This window comes from Taeniopygia guttata, chromosome 32, assembly GCF_048771995.1.
Source record: "Taeniopygia guttata chromosome 32, bTaeGut7.mat, whole genome shotgun sequence".
NCBI lineage: Eukaryota > Metazoa > Chordata > Aves > Passeriformes > Estrildidae > Taeniopygia > Taeniopygia guttata.
Window position 1 is genome coordinate 1,539,074 of NC_133057.1, and position 13,446 is coordinate 1,552,519.

General features: G+C 49.7%; 1 protein-coding gene across 1 annotated transcript in view; it reads left to right on the top strand.

Moving 5' to 3' along the window:
• The first annotated feature begins 83 nt into the window (after positions 1–83).
• TAF6 (TATA-box binding protein associated factor 6) overlaps positions 84–13,446 on the top strand; it is a 40,333-nt gene continuing 26,970 nt past the window's right edge. The window contains exons 1-4 of the mRNA XM_072920624.1: positions 84–521; positions 2,043–2,129; positions 7,194–7,347; positions 11,728–11,784. Coding sequence (XP_072776725.1) covers positions 366–521; positions 2,043–2,129; positions 7,194–7,347; positions 11,728–11,784 — 454 coding nt within the window. The 5' untranslated portion in view covers positions 84–365. The remainder of the gene's footprint in view (positions 522–2,042; positions 2,130–7,193; positions 7,348–11,727; positions 11,785–13,446) is intronic.

Here is a 13,446-nt window from a genome sequence, read left to right on the forward strand (position 1 = left end):
TTTTTGCAGGTCCTGGCAGGTTTATAGTAACCCTCAACAACCTCCACCTCCCACACCCCCAACAAACCCACATTTCCCCTCATATCGCACCGCTATATCGCGATAATATTGTCGCGATTATCTCCAATTCAACTCCACGGCGATTCACCCCCGTGTTTTTTAACGCGATCCCGGCGCCGTTCAGGACCCGCGGCGGCGGGAGGCGGGTCGCCAAGATGGCGGCGGCTGTGAGGGGCCGCGCCAAGATGGCGGCGGCGGCAGCGGCCTGAGGGGCGGTCGGGGCTCCCCGCGTTCCCCCCGCGGCCCCGCCGCTCTTTTTTGGGGGCTCCCCGCGGCTCTGAGGGGCTCGGGGAGAGAACGCGGAGATGGCGGAGGAGAAGAAGCTGAAGCTGAGCCACACGCTGCTGCCCGCCGAGTCCATGAAGGTGATGGCGGAGGCCATGGGGGTGCCGGGGGTCCCTGAGGAGACATGTCAGCTGCTGGCGGAGGAGGCGAGTTACCGCCTCAAGGAGGTGGCTCAGGTGAGGGGGACACCCCCAAATCTGGGGGGGTTCAGGATCTCCTTGGGTCCCTCAGGTTTGGGATGTGGGGGTGGGCAGGGGGAGACCCCCAAATCTGGGGGTTGGGACCCCCTAAAGTTCAAATTTTCCCTCAAAAATCCCTTTTTCCCCACCCACGCCACCCCCAAACCTCTCCCGAACCCCATAATCCCCCACATAAAATCTCATTTTTCCCCCATTTTCCCATTCTGGACCCCCATTTTCCTCCTAAATCTTTTTTTCACTCCTTAATTCCTCACAAAATATCCCTTTTTCTCCCATTTTCCTATTCTGGACCCCCATTTTCCCATTCTGGACCCCCTTTTTCCTCCTAAATTGCCTTTTCACTCCTTAATTCCTCCCAAAATCTCCTTTTCCTCCAATTTTCCCATTCTGGACCCCCATTTTTCCCCCTAAATCGCCTTTTCACTCCTTAATTCCTCACAAAATCTCCCTTTTTCTCCCATTTTCCCATTTTGGACCCCCTTTTTCTTCCTAAATTGCCTTTTCACTCCTTAATTCCTCACAAAATCTCCCTTTTTCTCCCATTTTCCTATTCTGGACCCCCATTTTCCAATTCTGGACCCCCATTTTCTCCCTAAATCGCCTTTTCACTCCTTAATTCCTCCCAAAATCTCATTTTCCTCCCATTTTCCCATTCTGGACCCCCATTTTCCTCCTAAATTGCCTTTTCACCCCTGGATTCCTCCCAAAATCTCATTTTCCTCACATTTTCCCATTCTGGACCCCCTTTTTCCTCCTAAATCGCCTTTTCACTCCTTAATTCTTCACAAAATCTCCCTTTTTCTCCCATTTTCCTATTCTGGACCCCCATTTTCCCATTCTGGACCCCCATTTTCACCCTAAATCGCCTTTTCACTCCTTAATTCCTCACAAAATCTCCCTTTTTCTCATCCTAAACCTCTTTTTTTTTTGTCTTGCAAATTGCTTCTCAACCCCTCAAATCCCCTTCCCCCTCATCTTCCCATCCTAAAATAATTTTTTATCTCTTTTTCCCCTCATTTTTCTAACTTTAAACACATTTTCATAATTTCCCCCCTTTTTTCACCCTTTTCCCCCATTTTCTCCCTTTTTTCCACCCTAAACCCCTTTTCCTCTCAAATCCACCCCACTCCCCTCTTAAATCCCTTTTTTCCCCTTTAAATCCCCTCACAAATCACATTTTCTGCTCAAACCCTCTCTGAACCCCCTTTTTTTCTCCCCAAATCCCATTTTTTCCCTTTAAATCCCCTCACAAATCACATTTTCTGCCCAAACCCTCTCTGAACCCCCTTTTTTCCTCCCCAAATCCCATTTTTTCCCTTTAAATCCCCTCACAAATCACATTTTCCGCCCAAACCCTCTCTGAACCCCCTTTTTTTTCTCCCCAAATCCCATTTTTTCCCTTTAAATCCCCTCACAAATCCCATTTTCCCCCAAAACCCTCTCTGAACTCCCCTTTTTCCCCTATTTTATCCCAAAAATCTAATTTTTTTTCCACAGGATGCTCTCAAGTTCATGCACATGGGGAAGAGAAGGAAACTCACGACGGGGGATGTGGATTTTGCCCTGAAACTGAAAAATGTGGAGGTAAAACTGCCCAAAAACGGAGGAAATACCCCCAAAATCCATGGAGAACTCTCCTAAATTGAAGAAATTCCACTGAAATCGAGGGAAAATCTCCCAAAACTGAGGGAAATTCCCACAAAATCCAGGAAGAATCTCCCAAAAATCAAGGAAAAACCCCAAAAGTTGAGAGAAATCCCCACAAAATGCAGGGAAATGTCCCCAAATTAGGGGAAAATCTCCTAAAATTGAGGGAAAATCAGCCCTAAATCAAAGAAAACTCTGCCGAAATTGAAGGAGATTCCCACAAATTCAAGGAAAACTCCCCCAAAACTGAGGGAAATATCCCCAAATCTGAGGGAAATCTCCACAAAACCAAGGGAAAACCTCCCAAAACTGAAGGAAATTCCCACAAAACTGAGGGAAAATCGAGGGAAAACCTTCCCAAATTAAGGGAAATTCCCACAAAACTGAGGGAAAACCTCCCAAAACTGAGCGAAACTCCCTGAAAATCCAAGAAAATCCCCCCAAAATCAAATGAAATCCCGCAAAATTTCAGGAAAATCCCCGCAAATCCAGGAAAATCCAATTTTTTCCCCATTTTCCAGCCCCTGCACGGGTTCCACGCTCTGGAGTTCATCCTGAGGGAAAATCTCCCCCAAAACTGATGGAAACGCCACAAAACTGAGGGGAAACTCCCCAAATCTGAGGGAAATCTCCTCAAAACCGAGGGAAAACCTCCCAAAACTGTGGGAAATTCCCACAAAACTGAGGGAAATCTCCACAAAACTGAGGGAAAATCTCCCAAAACTGAGGGAAATTCCCCAAATCTGAGGGAAATTCCCAAAAAACCGAGGGAAAACCTCCCAAAATTGAGGGAAATCTCCACAAAACTGAGGGAAAACCTCCCAAAATTGAGGGAAATTCCCATAAAATTGAGGGAAACTCCCCCAAAACTGCAGGAAACTCCCCCAAAACCGGGAGAACTCCCCCAAAACCCAGGGAAAACCCAGGAAAATCCAATTTTTTTCCCATTTTCCAGCCCCTGTACGGGTTCCACGCCCAGGAGTTCATCCTGAGGGCAACTCCACCAAAACTGAGGGAAATTTCTCAACACTGAGGGAAATTCCCATAAAACTGAGGGAAATTCCCTCAAAATTGAGGGAAAATCTCCCAAAACTGAGGGAAATTCCCCAAATCTGAGGGAAATTCCCAAAAAACTGAGGGAAAACCTCCCAAAAATGAGGAAAATTCCCACAAAATGGAGGGAAAATGGCGGGAAAACCTCCCGAAACGGAGGGAAATATCCCCAAAACTGCAGGAAACTCCCCCAAAACTGGGAGAACTCCCCCCAAACCCAGGAAAAACCCAGGAAAATCCCATTTTTTTCCGTTTTCCAGCCCCTGTATGGGTTCCACGCCCAGGAGTTCATCCTGAGGGAAAATCTCCCAAAACTGAGGGAAATTTCTCAACACTGAGGGAAATTTCTCAACACTGAGGGAAATTTCTCAACACTGAGGGAAATTTCTCAACACTGAGGGAAATTCCCTCAAAATTGAGGGAAAATCTCCCAAAACTGAGGGAAATTCCCGAAATCTGAGGGAAATTCCCAAAAAACTGAGGGAAAACCTCCCAAAATTGAGGGAAATTCCCACAAAATGGAGGGAAAATGGCGGGAAAACCTCCCGAAACGGAGGGAAATATCCCCAAAACTTCAGGAAACTCCCCCAAAACTGGGAGAACTCCCCCAAAACCCAGGGAAAACCCAGGAAAATCCCATTTTTTTCCCGTTTTCCAGCCCCTGTACGGGTTCCACGCTCAGGAGTTCATCCTGAGGGCAAACCTCTCAAAACTGAGGGAAATTCCCACAAATTCCAAAGAAACTCCCACAAAACTGAGGGAAACTCCCCCAAATTCAAGGAAAACTCCCCAAAACTGAGGAAAACTCCCCCAAAACTGAGGGAAATATCCCCAAAACTGAGGGAATCTCTCTGAAAATCAAGAAAAAAAAAAAATTTATGGAAATCCTGACAAAATCAGGGAAAATACCCCTAAAAGTCCAGGAAACCCCCCCAAAATCAGGGAAAATCCCACCAAAATCAGGGAAAATTCCCCCAAAATTTGGTGAAACTCCCCCAAAACTTGGAGAACTCCCCCCAAACCCAGGGAAAACCCAGAAAAATCCCATTTTTTTCCTGTTTTCCAGCCCCTGTACGGGTTCCACGCCCAGGAGTTCATCCTGAGGGCAACTCCACCAAAACTGAGGGAAATTTCTCAACACTGAGGGAGATTTCCCCAAAATTGAGGGAAAATCTCCCTAAACTGAGGGAAAACTCCCCAAATCTGAGGGAAATCTCCACAAAACCAAGGGAAAACCTCCCAAAAATGAGGGAAATTTCCATAAAATTGAGGGAAGACTGAGGGAAATCTCCACAAAACTGAGGGAAAACCTCCCAAAATTGAGGGAAATATCCCAAAAACTTCAGGAATCTCCCCCAAAACTTGGAGAACTCCCCCGAAACCCAGGGAAAACCCAGGAAAATCCCATTTTTTTCCCATTTCCCAGCCGCTGTACGGGTTCCACGCCCAGGAGTTCATCCTGAGGGTAACTCCACCAAAACTGAGGGAAAACTCCCCAAATCTGAGGGAAATCTCCACAAAACCAAGGGAAAACTTCCCAAAATTGAGGGAAATTTCCATATAACTGAGGGAAAACTGAGGGAAAACTCCCCAAATCTGAGGGAAATCTCCACAAAACTGAGGGAAAACCTCCCAAAATTGAGGGAAATTCCCATAAAATCAAGGGAAACTCCCCCAGAACTGCAGGAAACTCCCCCAAAACCCAGGGAAAACCCAGGAAAATCCCATTTTTTTCCCGTTTTCCAGCCGCTGTACGGGTTCCACGCCCAGGAGTTCATCCTGAGGGCAACTCCACCAAAACTGAGGGAAATTTCTCAACACTGAGGGAAATTTCTCAAAACTGAGGGAAATTTCTCAACACTGAGGGAAATTCCCACAAAACTGAGGGAAGTTCCCTCAAAATTGAGGGAAAATCTCCCAAAACTGAGGGAAATTCCCCAAATCTGAGGGAAATTCCCAAAAAACTGAGGGAAAACCTCCCAAAATTGAGGGAAATTCCCACAAAATTGAGCTGAAATTGAGGGAAAACCTCCCGAAACGGAGGGAAATGTCCCCAAAACTGCAGGAAACTCCCCCAAAACTGGGAGAACTCCCCCCAAACCCAGGAAAAACCAGGAAAATTCAATTTTTTCCCGTTTTCCAGCTGCTTTACGGGTTCCACACCCAGGAGTTCATCCTGAGGGCAACTCCACCAAAACTAAGGGAAATTTCTCAACACTGAGGGAAATTCCCACAAAACTGAGGGAAATTCCCTCAAAACTGAGGGAAATTCCCTCAAAATTGAGGGAAAATCTCCCTAAACTGAGGGAAAACTCCCCAAATCTGAGGGAAATCTCCACAAAACTGAGGGAAAACCTCCCAAAAATGAGGGAAATTTCCATAAAATTGAGGGAAGACTGAGGGAAAACTCCCCAAATCTGAGGGAAATCTCCACAAAACTGAGGGAAAACCTCCCAAAATTGAGGGAAATTCCCATAAAATCGAGGGAAACTCCCCCAAAACTGGGAAAAATCCCCCCAAACCCACAGAAAAACCAGGAAAATCCCATTTTTTAATATTTCCCAGCCCCTGTACTGGTTGCACGCTCAGGAGTTCATCCTGAGGGAAAACCTCCCAAAACTGAGGGAAAACTCCCCAAATCTGAGGGAAATCTCCACACAACCGGGGGAAAACCTCTCAAAACTGAGGGGAATTCCCTGAAATTCAGAGAAAATCCTCCTGAAATTCAGGAAAAACCCCAATAATTGAGGGAAATTCCCAGAAAATCCAGGGGAAAATCCCCAAATTATGGGAAAATATCTCAACACTGAGGGAAAATCAGCCCAAAATCAAAGGAAACTCCCTCAAAACTGCAGGAAACTCCCCCAAAACTGCAGGAAACTCCCCCAAAACTGGGAGAACTCCCCCAAAACCCAGGAAAAACCCAGAAAAATCCCATTTTTTTCCCATTTTCCAGCCCCTGTACGGATTCCACGCCCAGGAGTTCATCCTGAGGGAAAGCCTCTCAAAACTGAGAGAAATTCCCACAAATTCAAGGAAAACTCCCCCAAAACTGAGGGAAACTCCCCCAAAACTAAGGGAAATATCCCCAAAATTGAGGTAATCTCTCTGAAAATCAAGGAAAAAACTCAAAAATTGAGGAAAATCCCCCCAAAATCAGGGAAAATCCCCCCAAAAATTCAGAACCCCTCCCAAAATCAGGGAAAATCCACACAAAATTTGGTGAAACTCCCTGAAAAGTGGGAAAAATCCCCCCAAAGCAGGGAAAACCCAGGAAAATCCCATTTTTTTTATATTTCCCAGGCCCTGTACAGGTTCCACGCTCAGGAGTTCATCCTGAGGGAAAAACTCCCCCAAACTGAGGGAAAACCTCCCAAAACTGAGGGAAATCTCCACAAAACTGAGGGAAAACCTCCCAAAATTGAGGGAAATTCCCACAAATTCCAACGAAACTCCCCCAAAACTGCAGGAAACTCCCCCAAAACTGGGAGAACTCCCCCAAAACCCAGGGAAAACCCAGAAAAATCCCATTTTTTTCCCGTTTTCCAGCCGCTGTACGGGTTCCACGCCCAGGAGTTCATCCTGAGGGCAACTCCACCAAAACTGAGGGAAATTTCTCAGCACTGAGGGAAATTTCTCAACACTGAGGGATATTCCCAGAAAAGTGAAGGAAATTCCCTCAAAATTGAGGGAAAATCTCCCAAAACTGAGGGAAATTCCCAAAATCTGAGGGAAATTCCCAAAAAAACGAGGGAAAACCTCCCAAAAATGAGGGAAATTTCCATAAAATTGAGGGAAGACTGAGGGAAATCTCCACAAAACTGAGGGAAAACCTCCCAAAATTGAGGGAAATTCCCATAAAATCAAGGGAAACTCCCCCAAAACTTGGAGAACTCCCCCCAAACCCAGAAAAAACCCAGAAAAATCCTTTTTTTTTCTGTTTTCCAGCCCCTTTATGGGTTCCACGCCCAGGAGTTCATCCCGTTCCGCTTCGCCAGCGGCGGCGGGCGCGAACTTTACTTCTACGAGGAGAAGGAGGTGGAGCTGAGCGACATCATCAACACCCCCCTGCCCAGGGTGCCCCTGGACGTCTGCCTCAAGGGTGGGGACAGGGTTTTGGGGGGATTTCGGGGGATTTCGGGGAATTTGGGGAGTTTTGGGGGGGATTTGGGGAGTTTTGGGGGAGTTATGGGGGGTTTTGGGGGAGTTATGAGGAGTTTGGGGGGATTTGGGGGAGTTCTGGGGGGATTTGGGAGAGCTATGGGGGGATTTTGGGGAAGTTATGTGGAATTTGGGGAGATTTTGGGGGAGTTCTGGGGGGATTTGGGGAGTTTGGGGGAGTTATGGGGGGGATTTGGGGGAAATTGGGAGGTTTGGGGGGAGTTCTGGGGGGATTTGGGGGAGTTCTGGGGGGATTTGGGGGAGTTCTGGGGTGGTTTTGGGGGGAGTTATGGGAATTTTGGGGGATTTTGGGGGAGTTCTGGGGGGATTTGGGGAGTTTGGGGGAATTCAGGGGGTATTTGGGGGGGAATTGGGGAGTTTGGGGGGAGTTATGGGAATTTTGGGGGAGTTTTGGGGGGATTTTGGGGGAGTTCTGGAGGGGTTGGGGGGAGCTATGGGGGGATTGGGGGGGAAATTTGGGGGTTTGGGTTGGATTTGGGGAGTTTTGGGGAGTTATGGGGGGATTTTGGGGGAGATTTTGGGGGAGTTATGGAGAATTTGGGGGGTTTGGTGGAGTTCTGGGAGGATTTGGGGAGTCTGGGCGTGGTTTTGGGGGGAGTTATGGGAATTTTGGGGGAATTTGGGGGGATCTGAGCGACATCATCAACACCCCCCTGCCCAGGGTGCCCCTGGACGTCTGCCTCAAGGGTGGGGACAGGGTTTTGGGGGGATTTGGGGGGATTTGGGGAGTTTTGGGGGGATTTGGGGAGTTTTGGGGGATTTGGGGGAGTTCTGGGGGGATTTGTGGGAGTTCTGGGGGGATTTGGGGGAGTTTTGGGGAGATTTTGGGGGAGTTCTGGGGAGTTTGGAGGGATTTTGGGGGGAAATTGGGGGATTTGGGGAGTTTTGGGGGAGTTCTGGGGGGATTTGGTGGAGTTCTGGGGGGATTTTGGGGGAGTTCTGGGGGGATTTGGGGGAGTTATGGGGGGATTTGGGGGATTTGGGGGGGTTTTGGGCAAGTTCTGTGGAGTTTTGGGGGAGTTATGGGGGAAATTGGGGGATTTGGGGAAGTTCTGGGGAGTTTGGGGGTGGATTTGGGGTGTTTGGGGGGATTTTGGGGGAGTTATGGGGATTTTGGACGGATTTGGGGGAAGTTATGGGGGAATTTCTGGGGGAAATTGGGGGATCTGGGGGGATTTGGGGAGTTCTGGGAGGGTTTGGGGGGGATTTGAGGAGTTTGGGGGGAGTTATGGGGATTTTGGGGAAGTTATGTGGAATTTGGGGGGATTTTGGGGGAGTTATGGGGATTTTGTGGGGATTTTGTGGGAGTTATGTGGATTTTGGGGGACATTTTGGGGGAGTTATGGAGAATTTGGGGGGTTTGGTGGAGTTCTGGGGGGATTTGGGGGGAATTTCGGGAATTTGGGGGGAGTTATGGGAATTTTGGGGGGGTTTTGGGGGAATTTGGGGGGGATCTGAGCGACATCATCAACACCCCCCTGCCCAGGGTGCCCCTGGACGTCTGCCTCAAGGGTGGGGAGAGGGTTTTGGGGGGATTTCGGGGGATTTGGGGAGTTTTGGGGGAGTTATGGGGGGGATTTGGGGGAAATTGGGAGGTTTGGGGGAGTTCTGGGGGGATTTAGGGGAGCTATGGGGGGATTTTGGGGAAGTTATGTGGAATTTGGGGGGATTTTGGGGGAGTTATGGGGAATTTGGGGGGTTTGGTGGAGTTCTGGGGAGATTTTGGGGGAGTTCTGGGGAGTTTGGAGGGATTTTGGGGGGAAATTGGGGGATTTGGGGAGTTTGGGGGAAGTTCTGGAGGGATTTTGGGGGAAATTAGGAGGTTTGGGGGTGGATTTGGGGAGTTCTGTGGGGATTTGGGGGAGATTTTGGGATTTTGGGGGAGATTTTGGGGGAGTTATGGAGAATTTGGGGGGTTTGGTGGAGTTCTGGGGGGATTTGGGGTTTTTTTCGGGAGTTTGGGGGTAATTATGGGAATTTTTGGGGAATTTGGGGGGATCTGAGCGATATCATCAACACCCCCCTGCCCAGGGTGCCCCTGGACGTCTGCCTCAAGGGTGGGGACAGGGTTTTGGGGGGATTTTGGGGGATTTGGGGAGTTTTGGGGGAGTTATGGGTAATTTGGGGGGGGTTTGGGCAAGTTCTGTGGAGTTTTGGGGGAGTTCTGGGGGATTTGGGGGAGTTATGGGGGGATTTTGGGGGGAGTTCTGGGGAGTTTTGAGGGATTTGGGGGAGATTTTGGGGGAGTTATGGAGAATTTGGGGAGTTTTGGGGGAGTTCTGGGGGATTTGGAGGGATTTTGGGGGGAGTTCAGGGGATTTGGAGGAGGGTTTGGGGAGTTTGGGGGTGGTTTTAGGGGGTTTGGGGGAGATATGGGGGAAATTGGGGGGATTTCAGGGGATTTGGGGGTGGTTTTGGGCATTTAGGGGGAGTTATGGGGGGATTTTGGGGGAGTTATGGGGATTTTGGGGGAGATTTTGGGGGAGTTATGGAGAATTTGGGTGGTCTGGTGGAGTTCTGGGGGGATTTGGGGGAAATTTCGGGAGTTTGGGGGGATTTTGGGCGGAAATTTGGGGTTTGGGGGAGTTCTGGGGGGATTTGGGGGAATTATGGGGGGATTTGTGGGGAGTTATGGGAATTTTGGGGGAGATTTTGGGGAAGTTATGGAGAATTTGGGGGGTTTGGTGGAGTTCTGGGGGGATTTTGGGGAGCTATGGGGATTTTAGTGGAGTTTTGGGGGGATTTTGGGGGAGTTCTGGGGGGATTTTGGGGGAGTTCTGGGGAGTTTGGAGGGATTTTGGGGGCGTTATGGGGATTTTGGGGGATTTGGGGGGAGTTATGGGGGGATTTGGGGGAGTTTGGGAGGATTTTGGGGGAGTTATGGGGATTTTGGGGGGAATTTTTTGGGGGTTATGGAGAATTTGGGGAGTTTGGTGGAGTTCTGGGGGGATTTGGGGGAGTTCTGGGGGGATTTTGGGGGAGTTCTGGGGAGTTTGGAGGGATTTTGGGGGGGAATTGGGGGGTTTGGGATAAATTGGGAGAGGATTTGGGAAGTTTGGGAGGTTTGGGGGGAGTTATGGGGGGATTTGGGGGAGGTATGGGGTGGTTTTGGGGGGAGTTATGGGGATTTTGGGGGAGATTTTGGGGGAGTTATGGAGAATTTGGGGGGTTTGGTGGAGTTCTGTGAGGATTTGGGGAGTTTGGGGGGATTTTTGGGGAGTTATGGGAATTTTGGGGGAGTTTTGGGGGAATTTGGGGGGATCTGAGCGACATCATCAACACCCCCCTGCCCAGGGTGCCCCTGGACGTCTGCCTCAAGGGTGGGGACAGGGTTTTGGGGGGATTTCGGGGGATTTGGGGAGTTTTGGGGGAGTTTTGGGGGGGATTTGGGGGAGTTATGCGGAGTTTGGGGGAGTTCTGGGGGGATTTAGGGGAGCTATGGGGGGATTTTTGGGAAGTTATGTGGAATTTGGGGGGATTTTGGGGGAGTTATGTGGATTTTGGGGGAGATTTTGGGGGAGTTATGGAGAATTTGGGGGATTTGGGGAAGTTCTGGGGAGTTTGGGGGTGGATTTGGGGTGTTTGGGGGGATTTTTGGGGAGTTCTGGGGATTTTGGAGGGATTTAGGGGAAGTTTTGGGGGAATTTCAAGGGGAAATTGGGGGATCTGGGGGGATTTTGGGAGTTCTGGGAGGGTTTGGGAGGGATTTGAGGAGTTTGGGGGGAGTTATGGGGATTTTGGGGAAGTTATGTGGAATTTGGGGGGATTTTGGGGGGATTTGTGGGGAGTTATGGGGATTTTGGGGGAGATTTTTGGGGAGTTATGGAGAATTTGGGGGGTTTGGTGGAGTTCTGGGGGATTTGGGGGAAATTTCGGGAATTTGGGGGGAGTTATGGGGATTTTGGGGGAGTTATGCGGAATTTGGGGGGATTTTGGGGAGTTCTGGGTGTATTTTGGGGGAGTTTGGGAAGGTTTTGGGGGGAGTTCTGGGGCTATTTGGGGGAAATTGGGGGGATTTGGGGGAAATTGGGGGGTTTTGGGGTAATTTAAGGGAGATTTGGGGCAGTTTAAGGAGGATTTGGGGGTTTTGGGGAATTTGGGGTGATTTGGGGTGGTTTAAGGAGGATTTGGGATGGTTGAAGGGGGATTTTGGGGGGATTTAAGGGGGATTTTGGGGGGATGGAATTGGGATTTTCCAAATTTCCAGGGAGAATTTGGGGTGGGGGGTGGATTTGGGGTTTCTGGTGATGATTTTGGGGTGATCCCATTCTGATTTCTCAATTTTGGGGTCCCCCCTCAGCCCACTGGCTCAGCATCGAGGGGGTGCAGCCGGCCATCCCCGAAAATCCCCCGCCAGGTGTGTGACCCCAAAATCCCCCAAATTACCCCCCAAATCCTGCTGAAACCACCCCAAACCCCCCAAAATTCCCCTTAAACCACCCCAAATCCCATTTAGAGCACCCCAAAATCGCCAAATCCACCCCAAAATCCCCCTTTAACCACCCGAATTCCCTCCTAAATCTCCCCCAAAACCCCAAATCCCCCTTTAGACCACCCCAAATACCCTTTTAGACCACCCCGAAATCCCCAAATCCACCCCAAATCCCCTTTAACCCCATAAAAAGCCCCCAAAATCCCCCTCTAAGCCCCCCAAACCCCCCCAAAATCCCCCAAATCCTCCCCAAATCCCTTTTAGGACCCAAAAAAACCCCCTAATCCCCCTTTAATCCCCCCAAACCCCCCAAATCCACCCCAAAATCCCCCTTTAACCCCCACAAACCCCCAAAAATCTCCCAAATCCACCCCAAATCCCCTTTAACCCCTGCCCAAAATCCCCCTTTAACCCCCCCAAACCCCCCAAAATCCCCCAAATCCACCCTAAATCCCCCTTTAACCACCCCAAATCCCCCTTTAACCCCCCAAAACCCCCCAAAATCCCCCAAATCCCCCTTTAACTCTCTCAAACCCCCCAAAATCCCCCAAATCCACTCCAAATCCCCTTTAACCCCATAAAAACCCCCCAAAATCCCCCTTTAAACCCCCAAAATCCCCCAAATCCACCCCAAATCCCCTTTAACCCCATAAAAACCCCCCAAAATCCCCCTCTAAGCCCCCCAAACCCCCCAAAATCCCCCAAATCCTCCCCAAATCCCCTTTAACACCCAAAAAACCCCCCAAAATCCCCCTTTAAACCCCCAAAATCCCCCAAATCCTCCCAAATCCCCCTTTAACCCCCCAATATCCCCCCAAAATCCCCCAAATCCACCCCTAAATCCCACTTTAACCCCCCAAAATCCCCTTTTAACCCCCAAAATCCCCCAAATCCACCCCAAACCCCCCAAAATCCCCCCAAAATCCCCCTTTAACCCCCCAAAATCCCCCAAATCCACCCCAAATCCCCTTTAACCCCCCAAAATCCCCCTTTAACCCCCCAAAACCCCCCAAAATCCCCCAAATCCCCCTTTAACTCTCTCAAACCCCCCAAAATCCCCCAAATCCACTCCAAATCCCCTTTAACCCCATAAAAACCCCCCAAAATCCCCCTTTAAACCCCCAAAATCCCCCAAATCCACCCCAAATCCCCTTTAACCCCATAAAAACCCCCCAAAATCCCCCTCTAAGCCCCCCAAACCCCCCAAAATCCCCCAAATCCTCCCCAAATCCCCTTTAACACCCAAAAAACCCCCCAAAATCCCCCTTTAAACCCCCAAAATCCCCCAAATCCTCCCAAATCCCCCTTTAACCTCCCCAAAATCCCCCTTTAACCCCCAAAAATCCCCAAAATCCACCCCAAATCCCCCTTTAACCCCCCAAAAGCCCCCAAAATCCTCCTTTAACCCCCCAAAATCCCCCAAATCCCACATTGGGGACCCCCGGGGAGGTTTTGGGGACCCCCTGGGCCCTTTTTCTGGGCTCATTTTTTGGGGACCTCCTCCCCAAACCCCCCTTTAACCCACCCAAATCCCCCTTTAACTCTCTCAAACCCCCCAAAATCCCCCAAATCCCCCTTTAACCCCCC